The 16378-nt window shown below is 53.8% G+C and overlaps 1 protein-coding gene across 1 annotated transcript in view; it reads right to left on the reverse strand.

Moving 5' to 3' along the window:
* Positions 1 to 16378, reverse strand: part of skia (v-ski avian sarcoma viral oncogene homolog a) — a 77642-nt gene that overhangs the window by 5183 nt on the left and 56081 nt on the right. Inside the window, exons 2-5 of the mRNA XM_061258529.1 lie at positions 3352 to 3471; positions 2717 to 2832; positions 1025 to 1314; positions 392 to 702 (exon numbers count right to left, since the gene is read on the reverse strand). Of these exons, the coding sequence (XP_061114513.1) occupies positions 392 to 702; positions 1025 to 1314; positions 2717 to 2832; positions 3352 to 3471 (837 nt within the window). The remainder of the gene's footprint in view (positions 1 to 391; positions 703 to 1024; positions 1315 to 2716; positions 2833 to 3351; positions 3472 to 16378) is intronic.

The raw sequence follows: 16378 nt of genomic DNA on the forward strand, positions 1-16378 counted from the left end.
CACTCTCCACACCTTTTTTTTCTCTTGGCTCATAATGGAATTCCAGTTTCTGCCGCCCGCAAACAACGGCCATCTTAGGTTACAGAGTTCAGTTGTGCCACCGCCTCGTAGGTTTTACACTTTAGGAGGAACAGTACTATTCTGTCCCGGAGGCTTCCGGAAACACTCACTGCTAGACCAAATATTCTGTGTCAATCACCTGCGGGGAAATTTCTATTGTCACCAACTTCAGACAATAAAAATTTACAGGCATGGGAGGTGCTATTGCCAACACCGCGTCTGCGGTTGGTGAAAACACAAACCTCCTGCTTCTGTGTGTGTGTGTGTGTGTGTGTGAGAGAAAGAGAGCATGCCTGTGTGTGTGTGTGTGTGTGTATGTGCACGTACATACCTGCTGGAGGCTTCTCTTGGCCTGCAGTGCGGACCCCAGCTTCTCCTCCTGCTTGACCCTCATCTTGACGATCTCGTGGAGGAACTTCTCCTTGGCCTCCTTGGAGTCCAGGCCGCTGTCCAGAGCCTGCCGCAGGGTCTCCAGCTCGGACTCCAGCCCCGCGGCGGAGGGGCTCTCCTGCAGCAGGGCCGGGACCTGGTCCATGGAGGAGGCCGCGGAGGCCGGGGGCTGGGTGCCCGGGGAGCTCAGGTCCTTCGCCGAACTCGAGGAGGTGAAGGAAGGGGACGACAGGGAGGAGAGGGAGGAGGTGACTGGTGGGGAAAGAGAGAGAGAGAGTGTGCGGTCAGTTTTGAAACCATGACACAACACAGGCCTCTGAAGCAACCCAACAACCCCCCATGGCTTACTATGAACTCCTGACTGAAGAGAGTACACTGAAGTGGAAAGTCTTAGCCTGACCAACGTCCAGAATTAGCACAGAACTAAAATGAATGGAACAATATTGTGCAATTTCCAAGTATTCAGATATGCATTTCCTGTCTGGGGATTTTACTGTCTGAGGCAACAGGTCGGCGTCCCTGAAACTGAAATCCTGCGGGGGAATAGAAAGTAAACGGTCGGGCCGAGACTTACACTCCTCACGACTCTCCACTTCCACCTCCACCTCGGAGTCTTTGTCCTCCTGGGGGGGCTTGCTGGCGGCGGCGGGGGGGCAGGGGGGCTCGGGCAGGGGTTGAGGTTCTCCTGTCGCCCTCCTCTTCCGGGCCCTGGAGCTGCTGCTGCAGTCGGCCGGGGCCTCCGGCCCGTTGGAGTGGGACGTGCTGGGGGCCGCGGGGGAGAGCTGGCCCACTTTCTGGAGGGGCAGGGGCGTGAGGGCCACATTGGGGGCCACTGAACTCTCCAGATTTTTGAAGTTGTAGAAGCTGCGTGGGGGAAGGGGGGGGGCGTGCGTTAATGACTGACCCCCCATGTTTGGTTATCTTGGCGCAAATTCGGTGACCTTGCTGTCTTTCGGCCGGGACGTGCAAACAATGGCCTGAGCGCAAAGCGTGTGACCTCTCAACCACTGAGCAACTGAGAGACTGCCAAAATCACAGGGCCTCAGTCCACCCCAGAACACAGCAGATGCATGTCTTCGGCTGCTTCTCATAAATTTACACCAAAGTTCAAATAGAAAAGGGGGATAATTAGCATTAGCAATTGGAATTTTTAGGTTAATTTTGATTGGCCAGAGGGGGAGCAAGGGCAGTTTCTGATTGGCTGGAAGGGGTGTTGCAGGTGAAGGTCCCCAGAGTGAGGCATGAGGCAGTGCCATGCACTGTGGCAGTTGTTGGCAGAATATTATAACATAGCACACACACACACACACACACACACACACACACACACACACACACACACACACACAGCGCAGACCTGAATCACACAGATTGTTTTCTCTGTGTGGGTGACTGTGGTTCAGAATGAAGAGTGTGGAATAAGGACTGACTCTACAGTGCAGGCCTGACCCCAGACCACACACACACACACACACACACACACACACACATCTGCAAGGCTGGCGAGCTCAAATGCCATTGGCTCAGAACCTCACAGCCTACGAGTTTCTAATTTTGGTACAGGCACAATACTAACAACTGTTATCCTTCATTTAATTACAGTCACAGAGTCAGAGAGCAGAGACTCAGAGAGTTCAGATTCACAGAGCTCAAACTCTTCAAGCTCAGGGTCAGAGCTCAGAGACTCAGAGCTCAGATTCATAGAAGTCAGACTCACAGAGCTCAGAGACTCACAGAGCTCAGATTCACAGAGCTCAGATTCACAGAGCTCAGATTCACAGAGCTCAGAGACTCACAGAGCTCAGAGATTCACAGAGCTCAGAGACTCACAGAGCTCAGAGACTCACAGAGCTCAGAGACTCACAGAGCTCAGATTCACAGAGCTCAGAGACTCACAGAGCTCAGAGACTCACAGAGCTCAGAGACTCACAGAGCTCAGAGACTCACAGAGCTCAGATTCACAGAGCTCAGAGACTCACAGAGCTCAGAGACTCACAGAGCTCAGAGACTCACAGAGCTCAGAGACTCACAGAGCTCAGATTCACAGAGCTCAGAGACTCACAGAGCTCAGATTCACAGAGCTCAGAGACTCACAGAGCTCAGATTCACAGAGCTCAGAGACTCACAGAGCTCAGAGACTCACAGAGCTCAGATTCACAGAGCTCAGAGACTCACAGAGCTCAGAGACTCACAGAGCTCAGATTCACAGAGCTCAGAGACTCACAGAGCTCAGAGACTCACAGAGCTCAGATTCACACTGACTCACCTGTCACGCAGAACGGCGGGGATGCGCGAGGGCGTCTCCTTCTCGGCTGATGAAATGGTGGGGGACCAGGGCCGGAAGGCAGAAGGTCTCTGCCGGGGCTGGATGCAGTTAAGACCCTGTCAGGGAGGAAAATGACTTCAGAATCTTTCCCCGGTCCAATGAATCTTTCCCCGGTCCAATGAAGGGGGAGTTTTTCCCCAGTATTATAATGGAAACATAGAACCCTAAATCCAATGAACTATAAACAATAAAAACAAACATGTAACTGCATAAAAGGTACGTAAATACAATATAAAATATCCACAAACATATATAATGAATTGAATCGGTGCGTATGGATCATAGAGGCACAGATACGGCTGTCGTACGCCAACGTTTCCTGACCTTCTGAGGCATAATTTTAGCTTGGCGAGGAGACATTTAACAAATTTAATTTGAAACCGGGCCCTATCCCCCATCAGGTTCAAAGGCGACGTGTGATTATTACAGTTGGAAATCCTAAACAGTCTGGCTCTGATTTCACAGCTGACGCTTGGCATTAAACAGCCTGTCTAATCCTGTCAGTTGCCCTTGCAACAACACCTCCACGACTACCACCATCGCACCGTCTCTCCCGGCGAAGGGAAAGCACGCACCTTATTCGCCGAGGCCGACAGCGATCGCAGCCAGTCAGGTTGCTTCTCTTTGTCAGCTGACGGGGACTGCGAGACGAAGTCTTCATATTTAGACTTCTTGGCTGGAATCGGATCGTGCGCCTGCAAGGAACGGAGAAACGGTTTTAAATAACGTACGTTTAAAAATACTGAGACGAATGTTAGGAGAAAGGCGCGAGTGCTTCAATTCAGCAGGATGTTGGAGGTATGAGTGTGTGTGAGTGTGTATGTGTGTGTGTGTATGTGTGTTCTTGCTGGGCTGCAGTCCCTAGTGCCTTTTACACTTCCTTTGTCACTCACACAGTTAGCTAGCGGGGCGGCCCCCTGACTCAAAACCTGAAATGTTGCTGAAATGCTGACACATTTTAGGGGAACGTTAAAAAACGACAACCAAAAGGTGGTCCCCATTCGCACAGTCTTACACACACATTCTTACACATGCACGCACATACACATACAAACACACACACACACACAGTCTTACACACACACACGGACACATTCTTACACATGTACGCACATACACATACAAACACACACACACACACACACACACGCGCACACATGCACACACACACACACACACACACCCAGTGACACACGCACAGCCACACAAGTGGGGACTTGTTATGATGTGGATTGCTGCTGGTACACTGATGACCTCAGCTCTTTGCAGCTGTGTCTGTCGCCAGCCTCTCGGCCAAACCCCAGCCTTCCCTCCGCCTTCCCTCCGCCTTCCCTTCGCCTTCCCTCCGCCTTCCCTCCGCCTTCCCTTCGCCACCCCCCCCGCCCCCCGCCCGGGCTGCTACGAAGCTGGGGGTCTGAACCCAAACATACCCGTTTCCCCACCAGCGCGACATCGGTTTCCCAATCAATATCCCGCCCCTGTCTCCATTATACGGCTCTTACAAGAAGGCAAAAGGCACCACTCAAGCGCTTCCCGTTAAGCCCGCCCGCGGTTATGAGCTGACCCCTGTTAGCGATCGGATCGGAACCGTGCGCCACGCGCCACTCGCTAATTACAAAACTGCTCCTGCTGCTGGTGGCTGGCTGCTTCCAGCCGGGGGGGTGGAAAAAATAAATAAATAACTGTCAACAGAAACATAAAACTGCATCTTATTTTTCTTTTTGAATTAGCAGGCGGTAAAAGTTTGCGATTCTAATTAGAGCCAGGCAGACAGTTGGTGAATGGGAGATATACAGGGCGTTTATATTAAGAGAGAAAGCCACACTCAGACTACGATGACACATGTATTTGGGTTATATTTACAGCTGAGCCGTCTAAAAACACACGCTGGCTCGGGGGCTGCCTGGATGAAAACACATTTGGGTACTGCCCCTCTCCCAACGGTGCCCCCCCCCCCCCCCCCACCCTTTCAGCTATTTTGGTGAAGGGCGCCCCTCAGGAATGAGCACTACCGGACCAGGAGTATAAGTGAAACCACGCAGCAGCTGGCTGCTGGTTTAGTGGCTCCGGCTCGGACCGACAGGGCTGTGTGCTGCAGCACTGACAGATGCCCCAGGACGGCGTTTCGCCAAGAGCGGGCGTGACACAATTAAGTCAATCGGCTGTCCCTCCCCCCCCCACACCAGTGACTGAAGCAGGAAGGTATGTGGCTGGGCACTGCTGACATACCCAGTCTGTCCACTCAGGAGGCTTGGGGGGTACAGACGTGTGAACGTCTGTCAAAAGTGGGGCTGTGCATGAAATGGGGAGGGGGGGGGGGGGGGGGCGGTTCAATGGGCCAGAGAAACAGCAACAGGTGGTAACACACACTGTAAGAGGGAGGGGCGAGCCAACCTCTCTCCCGGCGCAATAAACCGCCATCGCCTCGTCTGCTAGCCTCGCACACGGACGACCATTTTGGGACTTAAACCGCGCGCGGCTATAACAGGGCGCGTCCCGAGCATGAACACCGGCTGTGCTGCCCCCACGCCGGGGGCCCGGAATCGGCATGGCAACGCCGGCCAGCGCACACAGTCTGAAGGGCCCGACGGCTAATTAGCTTTCAGGAAGTAGCAGCGGCGTGTGTTGACCGGAGAGGTAGGGACCCGGTGAGCCAGCGAGAGGGAGGATCTCCCCCCCCTGCGCGCCCCGGCCAGCCAGTCCACGTGCGCTGCTCCGGGCGTGGATTAGGCCCTGCGCATAGCGGCTTCCAATCTGGCAAATCTGCGGGTAATCTTGGATGGAGGGTTCAAGGGTCAGGGCTCTGCAGCTGTAGAGGAGGGATCAGGGGGAGGGGCCGGCCCATCTGGGTCTGGAGGCCTGTCTCGGTCAGCCCGCGTTTCGCCCCTGTGAACTCTGGCTGACTGGGACGGGGCATGTGACTGGGGGGGGGGGAGGGTGTTTGGGGCGAGGGGGGGCCCGGCCCAGGCCGCAGGGAGGCGCGGGACTGAGGGAGAGGAGAGGGGGACGGAGGTGTGACCGCCCGCCTCACTGCTCCTCAACCCCCCGCCCTCGGCTTCCGCCCTCACCGGGGCGGGCGAGAGAGGGCGAGAGAGCAGGCATGTGCAGGAGAGCATGTGCAGGGAGAGAGCGATGAGAACGAGACGGAGAGGAGAGAGAGTGAGACGGAGAGAGAGAGAGAGAGAGAGAGAAGAGGAGGAGAGGAGAGGGAGAGGAGAGAGTGAGACGGAGAGAGAGAGCGAGACGGAGAGGGAGGAGAGGGAGAGACAGAGAGAGAGAGAGGGAGAGAGACGGCGAGGAGAGAGGGGAGACGGGAGAGAGAGAGAGAGAGGGAGAGAGACGGCGAGGGAGAGAGAGAGAGCGAGACGGAGAGGGAGGGAGAGGGAGAGACAGAGAGAGAGAGAGAGGGAGAGAGACGGCGAGGGAGAGGGGGAGACGGGGAGAGAGAGAGAGAGAGGGAGAGAGACGGCGAGGGAGAGAGGGAGAGCGAGACGGAGAGGGAGGGAGAGGGAGAGACAGCACTGGACGGCAGCCAGCCCGTCTCCGTGGAGCCGGCGGGCCAGCGGAACAGCCGGGAACAGCGTGGGGCGGGCGAAGTCCGAGATGGAAGTCGAAAGTCTGAAGGACAAGCGAGGTGAAACTGGAATCGCCGAATCTCCTGGAGCAGAATGACCCCCCACTCGCTGTCACATGCCTCTACCCCGTCCCCCTCCGCCCGTCCCAGACAACAATGAGGGAGGACACGGGCGGGACCCCTCCCTGCCTAAATCGGGCAGGGTGGGGGCGGGGGGGGGGTTATATCTGGCCAAGTCGGCGCGAGGGGCCTCCCTGTGATCCGTAATCCCACCTGAAAGGGCCTTGCTGAAAAAGTCACCACACTGCAACAGGGGCTGCCGCATAGCAGGGATGGCTTGGGCACACAGTGGAGTTTACATGGCACGGGGAGGATGTGACACCTCGCGATAAGGATTTATTTAGCTCCTGCGTGTGTGAGAGACATGCCCGGACCCCACGGTCGGCTCCTTCTGAGAGCCTCCGCTGGAATCTGGCACCTCCGTGCGGTCATTGTACAGCCCCCCCCCCCCCCCCCCCCCCACCCCCCCCCCACCCCCACCCCCACCCCCCCAGGATAAATAGCGGCTAGGAATAACCCGGGGGAAGGAGGCTGAAACAGAGGCCTTCTGTGCGCCCGGCCGCGTGAAGCGCGGTCGCCAAGGCGACGGCGGAACAAGGAAGCCCGGGGCGTGCCGCCTTCAGCCCGCGCTCAGCGCCCAGACCTCGCCGTTCGGCGTGAAACCGGCCGCAGAGTTCAAGTCCACTTCCCCTTTACCCTGCGCTCTCTTTATCCTGAGGGTATGCGGAACGTTTAAAAAAAAAAATAACCCTTTCACTTACTTACTTGGTAAATGCCTGACATTTTTCGAGCCTGACTTAGAGATGAATGTTTACTGTTGGATATACAGTATGTTCAGGTGAATAAAATTAAAAAAAGTTAAAAAGAGAAACGTAAAAAATACATAACTACGACTGTCGAACTAAAGAACGGAAACCTCTACAGAATATGAAAGAGGTTTCTAACTGAGCACTAATACTGTTCCTCCTAGCCACTTTCGTCCACCACGACTTTCGTCCACCACCGAGACCCGACCCCCCAGAACCAGATTTCCGGATCTCATCTCTAAACACACAGAATGGCATTTCATAAAAATAGGTAAACAAACAGGCCAGACATACTGTAGTTCCAGCAGCCACGGGAGTCAGTAAATACATGGTGAGATAAACAGACTTTCAACACAGTCAGGGGGCACTTATCAGGAAATGAACGCAGATGACCGTACCCTGAACATGTCTGCTGAGGTTGAGTTAAGAATACCACAACTAGATCACTGCAAGAAAGACTCCTGTGACAAATACACACACACACACAGACACACACAGACACACATACACACACACACACACACACACACACACACACACAGACACAGACACAGACACAGACACACACAACACACAAAAAAACACACACACACAGAGACACACACACTCACACTCACAACACACAAAAACACAGACACAGACACACACAGACACACACACTCACAACACACAAAAACACAGACACAGACACAGACACAGACACACACACACACACACACACACACACCGATCCATATACACACACGAACACACACACACACACACACACACTTTCAGTCTGTTTGCTGTGAAAAAGCTGTGGTTGTGCGGAAACCGATAGCAGGTTATCTCAGCGCTGAACCGGGGACCATTCTGACACTAGCGAGATGATTTTGTCTTTGGGCGTGTGCGCCGTGTTCCTGGCAGACTGCGGTGTGGCGGTGGAGGAGCGTTACCCCCACCCTGCCGGTGACCCGCGGCTGCCCTCCCAGAACAGCGCGCCAGGGGACAGCCAGCCGGACGAGACGCCCTTCCTGCAGAGGAGGGAGGGGCGGGGGGGGGGCAAGATGGCTGCCAGTTGCGTGTCAGACGCAGAAACGCCCCAGTGTGGGAGCGTGGCTGCCGCACAGGTGTCAGACGAGGCGTGTTCCCGTAAGTTCGGCCTGTAGCGTAGTGGTTAAGGTACATGACTGGGACACGCAAGGTCGGTGGTTCTAATCCCGGTGTAGCCACAATAAGGTCCGCACAGCCGTTGGGCCCTTGAGCAAGGCCCTTAACCCTGCATTGCTCCAGGGGAGGATTGTCTCCTGCTTAGTCTAAAATCAACTGTACGTCGCAGCCGACAGGGCCCCCAAACCCAGACACGTTGCGGCGTCTAGCCTCGCCTGTTGCATCTAGCAAGATCTTCACCAACCCCCCCCCCCGTGTCACTTCCTCCCTGGTTTCGAAAGCTTCCGTCCCCCAAAGCTAGGCTGTACGCAACCCTTTCACAGTGCTGCACTTGTGTCTGTCTGCGCTGGTCGCCCCGCCCGCCAGCTCAAAGCACTGTCGCAATGAAAAAAACCAAAAAAAAAAACCACTGGACAATCACGGTGGAGAGAGATTATTTGACCAGGGAGCTGGGTGCGAGGAAGTATATCGTAATCCCTCAGCAAACAGCCCCTTATAAATTCAGCACCACACACCGCGACCCCTGAGATGTCAAGCACTGGAAACCAGTCCGCGGGCCAGGTCTCCTTGTGTGGACAGGGATTTACAAGAGGTCAGGGGTCACCGCGATACCACAAACCGGCGAGCTGATGCACAAAGCCGGCAAGAGAAATGCGCCTCGCTGTCGGTATGGCAACAGAGTTTTAACTGATAATTTGAGTTTTAATAGCACCCAGTGAGGGCTTGTAGGAGACACACATTAACAGGCTTTTCTGTTCCTCAGCCAGGTCAACCGTACTGCAGCTCACAGCCCACTTCCACATTCATTATTTTAGAGAATAATATGTAAATATATCCAGAGCTCATCGGGGGAACCGACAACACCTTACAGCAGCCCTGAAATCCTGCCTCTGTGACTCATCACAGCAATATGTGCATTCTGATTCACCGCGAAGGGTGCATCGTTAATTATTACCTTATTATGTCCGTCTGTCGCTGGGCACAAGCGAGTGATCACCTGCACAACTAGCGGTTTGCGAAAATATGTTTACACGAGTTTAAACTGATATGCCTCCGTGGGCTGACATCGCAGAAGTGTTTTTGTTTTTATCTCCCCTCTGACGGGGTCCATGTGTGACGGTGGAGCAGAGGCTAAGAAGCGGGACCGACGCGGAGCTCTGGCAGTAATCAGAGCGCTTTCCGGGAACCCCGACGACCGGCCTTTACAGGGGCAGAGCGGGGCTGCGGCAGCCCCTCCCCCCCCCGGCTCCGGTCCCCGTCTCTGGCAGCGTCTCCCTGTCCTTATTTGAGCGCCTAATCTCTGTGACGGGGGCGGCGTCCGCGGGAGGGAGGCTAGCGGGCAGCGCTCGCTACGCGCGCGGCTTCAGAGCGCTCGCTCGCTAGACACAACACGCGTGTCTGAGCGTGCGTACGGTCAGCGTCGCCAGGCAGACACCACCGCCCCCCCCTCCCCCCCCCAGCTGCCTTCCGGGGAGAGAACGAGGGGCAACAGGCCCCAGCTCCTCACAAACAGGCCCCAGCTCCTCACAAACAGGCCCCGGCTCCTCACACCCACAGCGAGTGCCGCCCCAGGCCACCTCTGGATCCTACCCAACTGCCTGCCACCCCAACTCTCACATCACCTTGCCCCCTTTTTGTGCTGACAGAGTTACTCAGAGTATTACGACCGTTCACATTTCTCTTGAGAAAGACGAAAAGACGGGGGCGGGACAGGACGGGGAAGGAGGGGGAGGGGGGGAGGTGTATTTACGACATCTTGCGTGTCCTACAGCCGAGGTTCACCCCCAGTAAAGGATCTGACATTTAAAGACCATGCCCAAGCCCCGACCTCACTCCCCGGCCCGGAATATAATCCACCCTCTGTCTGAGCGCCTCAGGTTTACCTTGGGTCACTGCTCCACCTGTCACTCCGAGGCCAGGGGTAGCGCTCGGGAGAGCTGCAGCGAGGGCTAAAGGCAAGTCTCTCATTACACCGGCCGCAGTTGCTTTCCCAAAAAGGGCAGTCTAGCGCTGTTCCTATGCTGAGGTTTTCAGTTCCAGGAAGAGCCGCCTGAACACCAGACATAACAGTCTTTGACTGGAGACACTCCCAGACACCACAACAAGGGGCCAGTCAGCTAAATCAGGCAGTGATCTCAGAGGATAGCAGTCCTGACGTGGTTCTCGCTTGCTTCCACATCAAAGAGCGGGCCTGACCTCGGAGCTGGGATTGTCACCGCCACAGCTGCGCAGGGGGACCCGGGGCAGCAACGCAACCCAGAAACACACACATACTCACAACACACACACACACACACACACACACACGCAACGCGCAACACATACTCACAACACACACACTCGCACGCACAATCACAACACACACACATACTGACAACACACAAATGCACACTTAAAACACACACACACACACACTCACAACACATAAACGCACACCGACAACAGACGAACACACACTGGCAACACACACATGCAAACTCACAACACACACACACACACACACACAATCACACACAAGTATGCACACACAGGCACGCAAACACACACAAGCAGATGCCCCCAAGCACGCCCGTGCACATGCGCATGTACATGCACACACGCGAATACACAGACACACACCAACAAACACACAAAGACAATATGGAGTAATACGTATCTAGACGCAGGCGAGCTATTTTCACCTCAAAAACACACAATCAGCCACCGCTCACTGTACCGCAGCGCGTACATAAAGGGCTCACAGTTTCAAAGGCACCGTTTCCTAATTACAGACGGCGAGGCACATCTGTTAAAACAAAAGGAGGAGTTTGGACTCTGCAAGCGGAGCGCAATCAGAGACGGGCGAAGACTCCCGCAGATGCAAGATGGTGACCGCCCAACATCGCTGCACAGCGACACGGCTGGAATAATCACAGATAGGGACTGCTTACTACACTGCTCGCCTCAACCACCCCCACCCCCACCCCCCAGAGAGGCCGAAACCCCCCCCCCACACACACACACACACACAGGCCTGGAGGGGAGCCATGTCTTCAGACTGCTCCAAACCCCGTCTGACACAGCTCACGGAGAGGGCCCCCATTTCCTCTCTTCAATTTACTTTGGCAAACGTTTCCGTGGGAACCCTGCAGGTCCGGTTCCCGTATGAGGGGGTTGGCGGGGGAGGGGGATTGGGGGGGCGGTTGAGGAAAGACAAAGCGGGGGGGAGAGCTACATCAGCAAATACGGTGGGATCTTTCCGCTCTGTCCACTGCCCTCGGAGAAGCCAGAGGGAAATGGAGTTCCGAGGCAGTTAGGGAACCGTAGGAGTATTCAGAAGCTTTTCTTCACGTTCAAAACCGGCACTTCGGCCATCTTAAACCTCGAATATCGGGGATTCTCAGAGACCCAAACGGCCATCTACACTTACAAAGTGCTCACGGAGGCGCAGAACTAAAGGCCAAAATCCACAATGACGTGTTTCACTCAGGCTGACAGAGGCATTATTGCTTGTTAATTCACAAACTATGCGATAGTCCATCTAATAATTAGAATATTTTCGAGAGCTGTTCCGGGAATTCGGCGAGGACAGGGAGAAAGAGTGAGCGTGCGGCGAGCGGCACGCGCGTTTCTGGAGCACGTCCACACGTCATGGCCAAGACTTCTGAAAACTGCCATTCTTCTCAGAGTTATTTCAGAGAGCAGTCGTTAAAGTGGCATCTAAAAGCAAGATAATTTGATTTGGGATGCTTTTTTAAAAGCCGCTCCAATCCCTGTTCTCACACTAATGGACATTTTGCATTGATCCATTTGCGTCTGTGGACGAGCCTCCACTTCTGCCAGTCCTATCCGGGAGCGCTAAGGAGATACGGAATGTACTTTTTCCGCTCCGGAGAGGAAACAACACAGAATATACAACGGAGACGGAACAAAAAGAAGACAAAATGCAGATTTTTCTCCAGGTCTGGACCTGGATGAGGATATTGGCAGCGTGGTTTGATCCTGTGACAAGAGAGCCGTGGCCCTATCTCACACACAAACGGCTGGTTTCTTCAGACACGGCGGCCATTTTGTGAAAGCATTTGTAGTCGCCCGGTCACAAGAGTTCGGAAAGCCCCAGAAGCTCTGCCTCTACGGTCAAAAAACGTTCTTCTTCTTTTTTTTTGGGGGGGGGGGGGGAGGGGGCGGGGGCGTCAAAGGGGCCCCCCTTATTCGAATGTCTCTTCATAAAAATATTTAAAGAGGCAATGGCAAAAAATTCCAGTCTTTATGGTCCTGTAAACCCTGTGCTGGCGGAGCGGTCGGAAGGTCGTGAAGTCCTCTGGATGCTTCAAACGGGCCCCGAGCTTCTCAACCCCGCCTCAGAAAACAGAGCGAGACATTTCTGCGGATGACTGGAGGGCCCTTATTTAATTTTCCTTTTTTTTTTTTTAAGAGAGTCAATACCCTGGCAGAATAGGCCTTTTGAAAGCGCTGGCATGAGAAAGAAGGTGCGATCCGTTCTCGTAGCCGCCTGTAAACGGTTAAGTCGGGGGGGTGAGAAATATCAATAACTCGGTGGCCCTCTGGGCCGGCTGGGGGAACAGGAAGGCGGACACTCTCTCTCTTTTCGCCCCGGAGTATTACTTACGGGGCGAACGCTGGAACGCTAGAAGGCTTTTTTGGGGCGCCCCGGTCGGGGCCGGCACACGTGTGCAGACATGTGACAGCCAAACGGGCCCAGGGCACAGAGAGCTAGCAGACTCACAGAGAGGAGAGCAGAGAGAGCAGACTCACAGAGAGAAGAGCAGAGAGAGAGAGCATAGAGAGAGAGCAGACTCACAGAGAGAAGAGCAGAGAGAGAGAGCAGACTCACAGAGAGAAGAGCAGAGAGAGAGAGCAGACTCACAGAGAGAAGAGCAGAGCAGAGAGAGCAGACTCACAGAGAGAGCAGAGCAGAGAGACCAAGCAGACTCATTCTCTCCTCAGCGTTTACACAGGCGGGCACACACACACACACACACACACACAAACATACACACAAACACACACACAGGCACAGGCACACAGGCATGCACACACACACACAGACTCAATAGATCCAAACCATGAGGTTAAGTTGACTCTTATCCCATCACAATAAATCACATCAAAGCGCCTAAAACAGGCTTCCAACAGTTCCCCTGCCCACCCCACGACCTGCTGATCAAAACGGTTTTAAACCGCCGTAGGGGGACTCACAGGCAGCTATTCAATTTCCACCAGTATTTACACCAAACTACCAGTAAATACAGATTATATTGAAAGAAATTACAACCAAACACGTCCAAATGATTGAGCCAGACTTTGGCGTGGTACGCCCGAATCTTGTGTGCTGAAAGAGCCAGATCACACGCACGACACGAGCCAAAGTGGAACAGCGGCATCAATCCCCCGCTTCTACGCAGACTCATTATGAGCGCTAAACCTCCCTGGCGTGATGGAGACAGACGGACAGGCCGTTGCAGTCCGGGCTCTTCAGAAGGCCTTTATCTGCGCTCCCCGTGCAGGCCGCATGCCCCGCGCTATCAGACGCCGCCGCGGCGTGCGTAGGGCGGACGGGCCGGGAGACGGCCAGCGATAGCGCGTCGCTGGAACCCTCCCGCGCGTCACGGAGACGTCAGCGGCCGGGCGGGAGGGCAGAGGAAGAGAAAGGCCTGCTGCTCGGCTGTCCTGTCGCGCGCCCCCCACACACGATACTCATCAGCTTCAGACGCCGCGCGCTCAATCCCGTAGCCATGGAAATGGTGATGAGGCAAAATTCCTTTCATATTTCCATATTCGCAGCATTAAGGCCAAGCGTGGCACTATAAAGGAGCCTGAAGGTAATCGCTCTCGCAGCTGAAGTAGCCCGCTCAAGAACCCGCAAAGGGAACAGGTTCTCATTCAATTAGGTAACCGGCTGACGCCACTTGACCCGATTAAAAAAAGAAAAGAAAAGGTATGCAAATTCTAGAGCGGCTGTGTGTCTGTGTGTATGTGCGTGTGTGCTGTGTGTCTGTCTGTGTGTGTGTGTGTATAGTGTGTCTGTCTGTGTGTATGTCTGCGTGTGTGTGTGCTATGTGTCTGTGTGTATGTCTGTGTGTATAGTGTGTCTGTATGTCTGTGTGTGTGTGTGTGTGCTGTGTGTGTGTGTGTGTGTATAGTGTGTCTGTATGTCTGTGTGTGTGTGTGCTGTGTGTCTGTCTGTGTGTGTGTATAGTGTGTCTGTCTGTGTGTGTGTGAGTGTGTATGAGTGTGTGTATAGTGTGTCTGTATGTCTGTGTGTGTGTGTGCTATGTGTCTGCCTGTGTGTGTGTGTGTATAGTGTGTCTGTCTGTGTATATGTGTGTGTGTGTGAGTGTGTGTATAGTGTGTCTGTATGTCTGTGTGTGTGTGTGCTGTGTGTATGTGTGTATAGTGTGTATAGTGTGTATAGTGTGTATAGTGTGTATAGTGTGTCTCTGTGTGTGTATGTCTGTGTGAGTGTGTGTATATGTGTGTCTGTAATGCTTTTAAAGAGGAGTCCAGGACTTACCTATTGCCAGTGATCCAAACCAGAGCAGGGAGGCAGGGAGGCAGCGAGAACATGCAGAGAAAGAGAGAGAGAGAGAGAGAGATTAGTGCAAATGTCAATGGAAAGTCTATGCTAGTCTATTTGTGTACGTGTGCGTGTATGCATGTGTGTACACGTGCACGTGTGTGTACGTGATGTGAAAATCTGATAACCGCGTATGAGAGGCAGGATCATCGCCATGTTTCCTGAAGTACTGCAGAGGTCATAAACCATCGCTGTATTCTGGGTGCCATTTTGAGTTCTCCGAAACCAGAAGAAAAATAAATAATGGGTACAACGCTGATGGAATGCGGCAAATCTGCCTTTTCTCGTGCGATTACCTGCGTCTTTGAAGACCGCTCGAGTGACATGAAGCAGGGCATTAATCACCTGCGTGTGTGTTTCTGCAGGTCTGATTCAACCGCACGTCTGCCGAAAGCAACTTCTGCAGGACCGGAGAGGGCCTACAGCCTAGAGCATGGACGCAACCATCGCAGAGGCTGCCCTACGCATGTACACTGATCTATACGACTGACTCTAAACACAACACGTCTGCTCTAAACGTCAACACAAAGAGATAAAAGTTATGACTACTGAACGTCACTGTTTCCAACTGAACTGGTACTGTCATTACTTCATAATTCAAGTGTCAATGAACAACACAAAAAACAAATGAAGTGAAGTAAAAAAATAAATTTAAAAAAGTACATGTCTGGTCCAAGAAAATATGGAGAGAGTACAACCCCGTTTGTACGGCTGGGAGCTGCTCCTGTACAAATCACAAACCAGAACAAAGCGGGCACGTTGCCCTGGTAACCGTCTTATGAAGAGGCGCCAGGCATGTGCCAGGATGTGCAGAAATGAGCAGAGTGTGTACGCGGGTGTGTGTGTGTGTGTGTGTGTATTGTGTATGCGTATGCGGGCGTGTGTGTGTGTGTGTCTGTGTGTGTGTGTACACGGGCGTGTGTGTGTGTGTACGTGTGTGTTGGGGGGTGGCACTCTCACATTAGGGGAAGCCTTTACACTGCAATGTACATTTAATGAGCTTCAAGGCTTTAATTTCATTTAATTTCTCTCAGCTCTTGAGAACCAAAAAAAAAAAAAAAAAAAAAAAAAAAAAACAGAATAGATCTCCTTCTGCGCCCCAAATCTACTCTGCAGAACTGCAGAACACCCAGAGAGCTGGAGTCTCCCATGGAGCCTGAGAAACCGGGGGAAAAGCAGCCCCAACACCCCGTCGCCTCTACCTCCGCGGACGCCAAGGCCCCGCTCGCCTGCCGCTCGGAATTCTGGGAATTCCGGGGCCTCCCCTGTGGGTTTCCGAGCGCCATCGCGTCCGCGCCGGAGACCGACCGAGCCCTCTGCTCCCTCTCCCTAGCAACCCGGAGCTGTTTTTAGACGAGAAACGCTGAAATTGAGTTCTGCGTTCGTTGCGTGCGATTTTCTCCCTCGCCGCTCTGGCGCAGACGGAGCTGCAGATG

Source organism: Conger conger, chromosome 10 (assembly GCF_963514075.1).
Source record: "Conger conger chromosome 10, fConCon1.1, whole genome shotgun sequence".
NCBI classification, from domain to species: domain Eukaryota; kingdom Metazoa; phylum Chordata; class Actinopteri; order Anguilliformes; family Congridae; genus Conger; species Conger conger.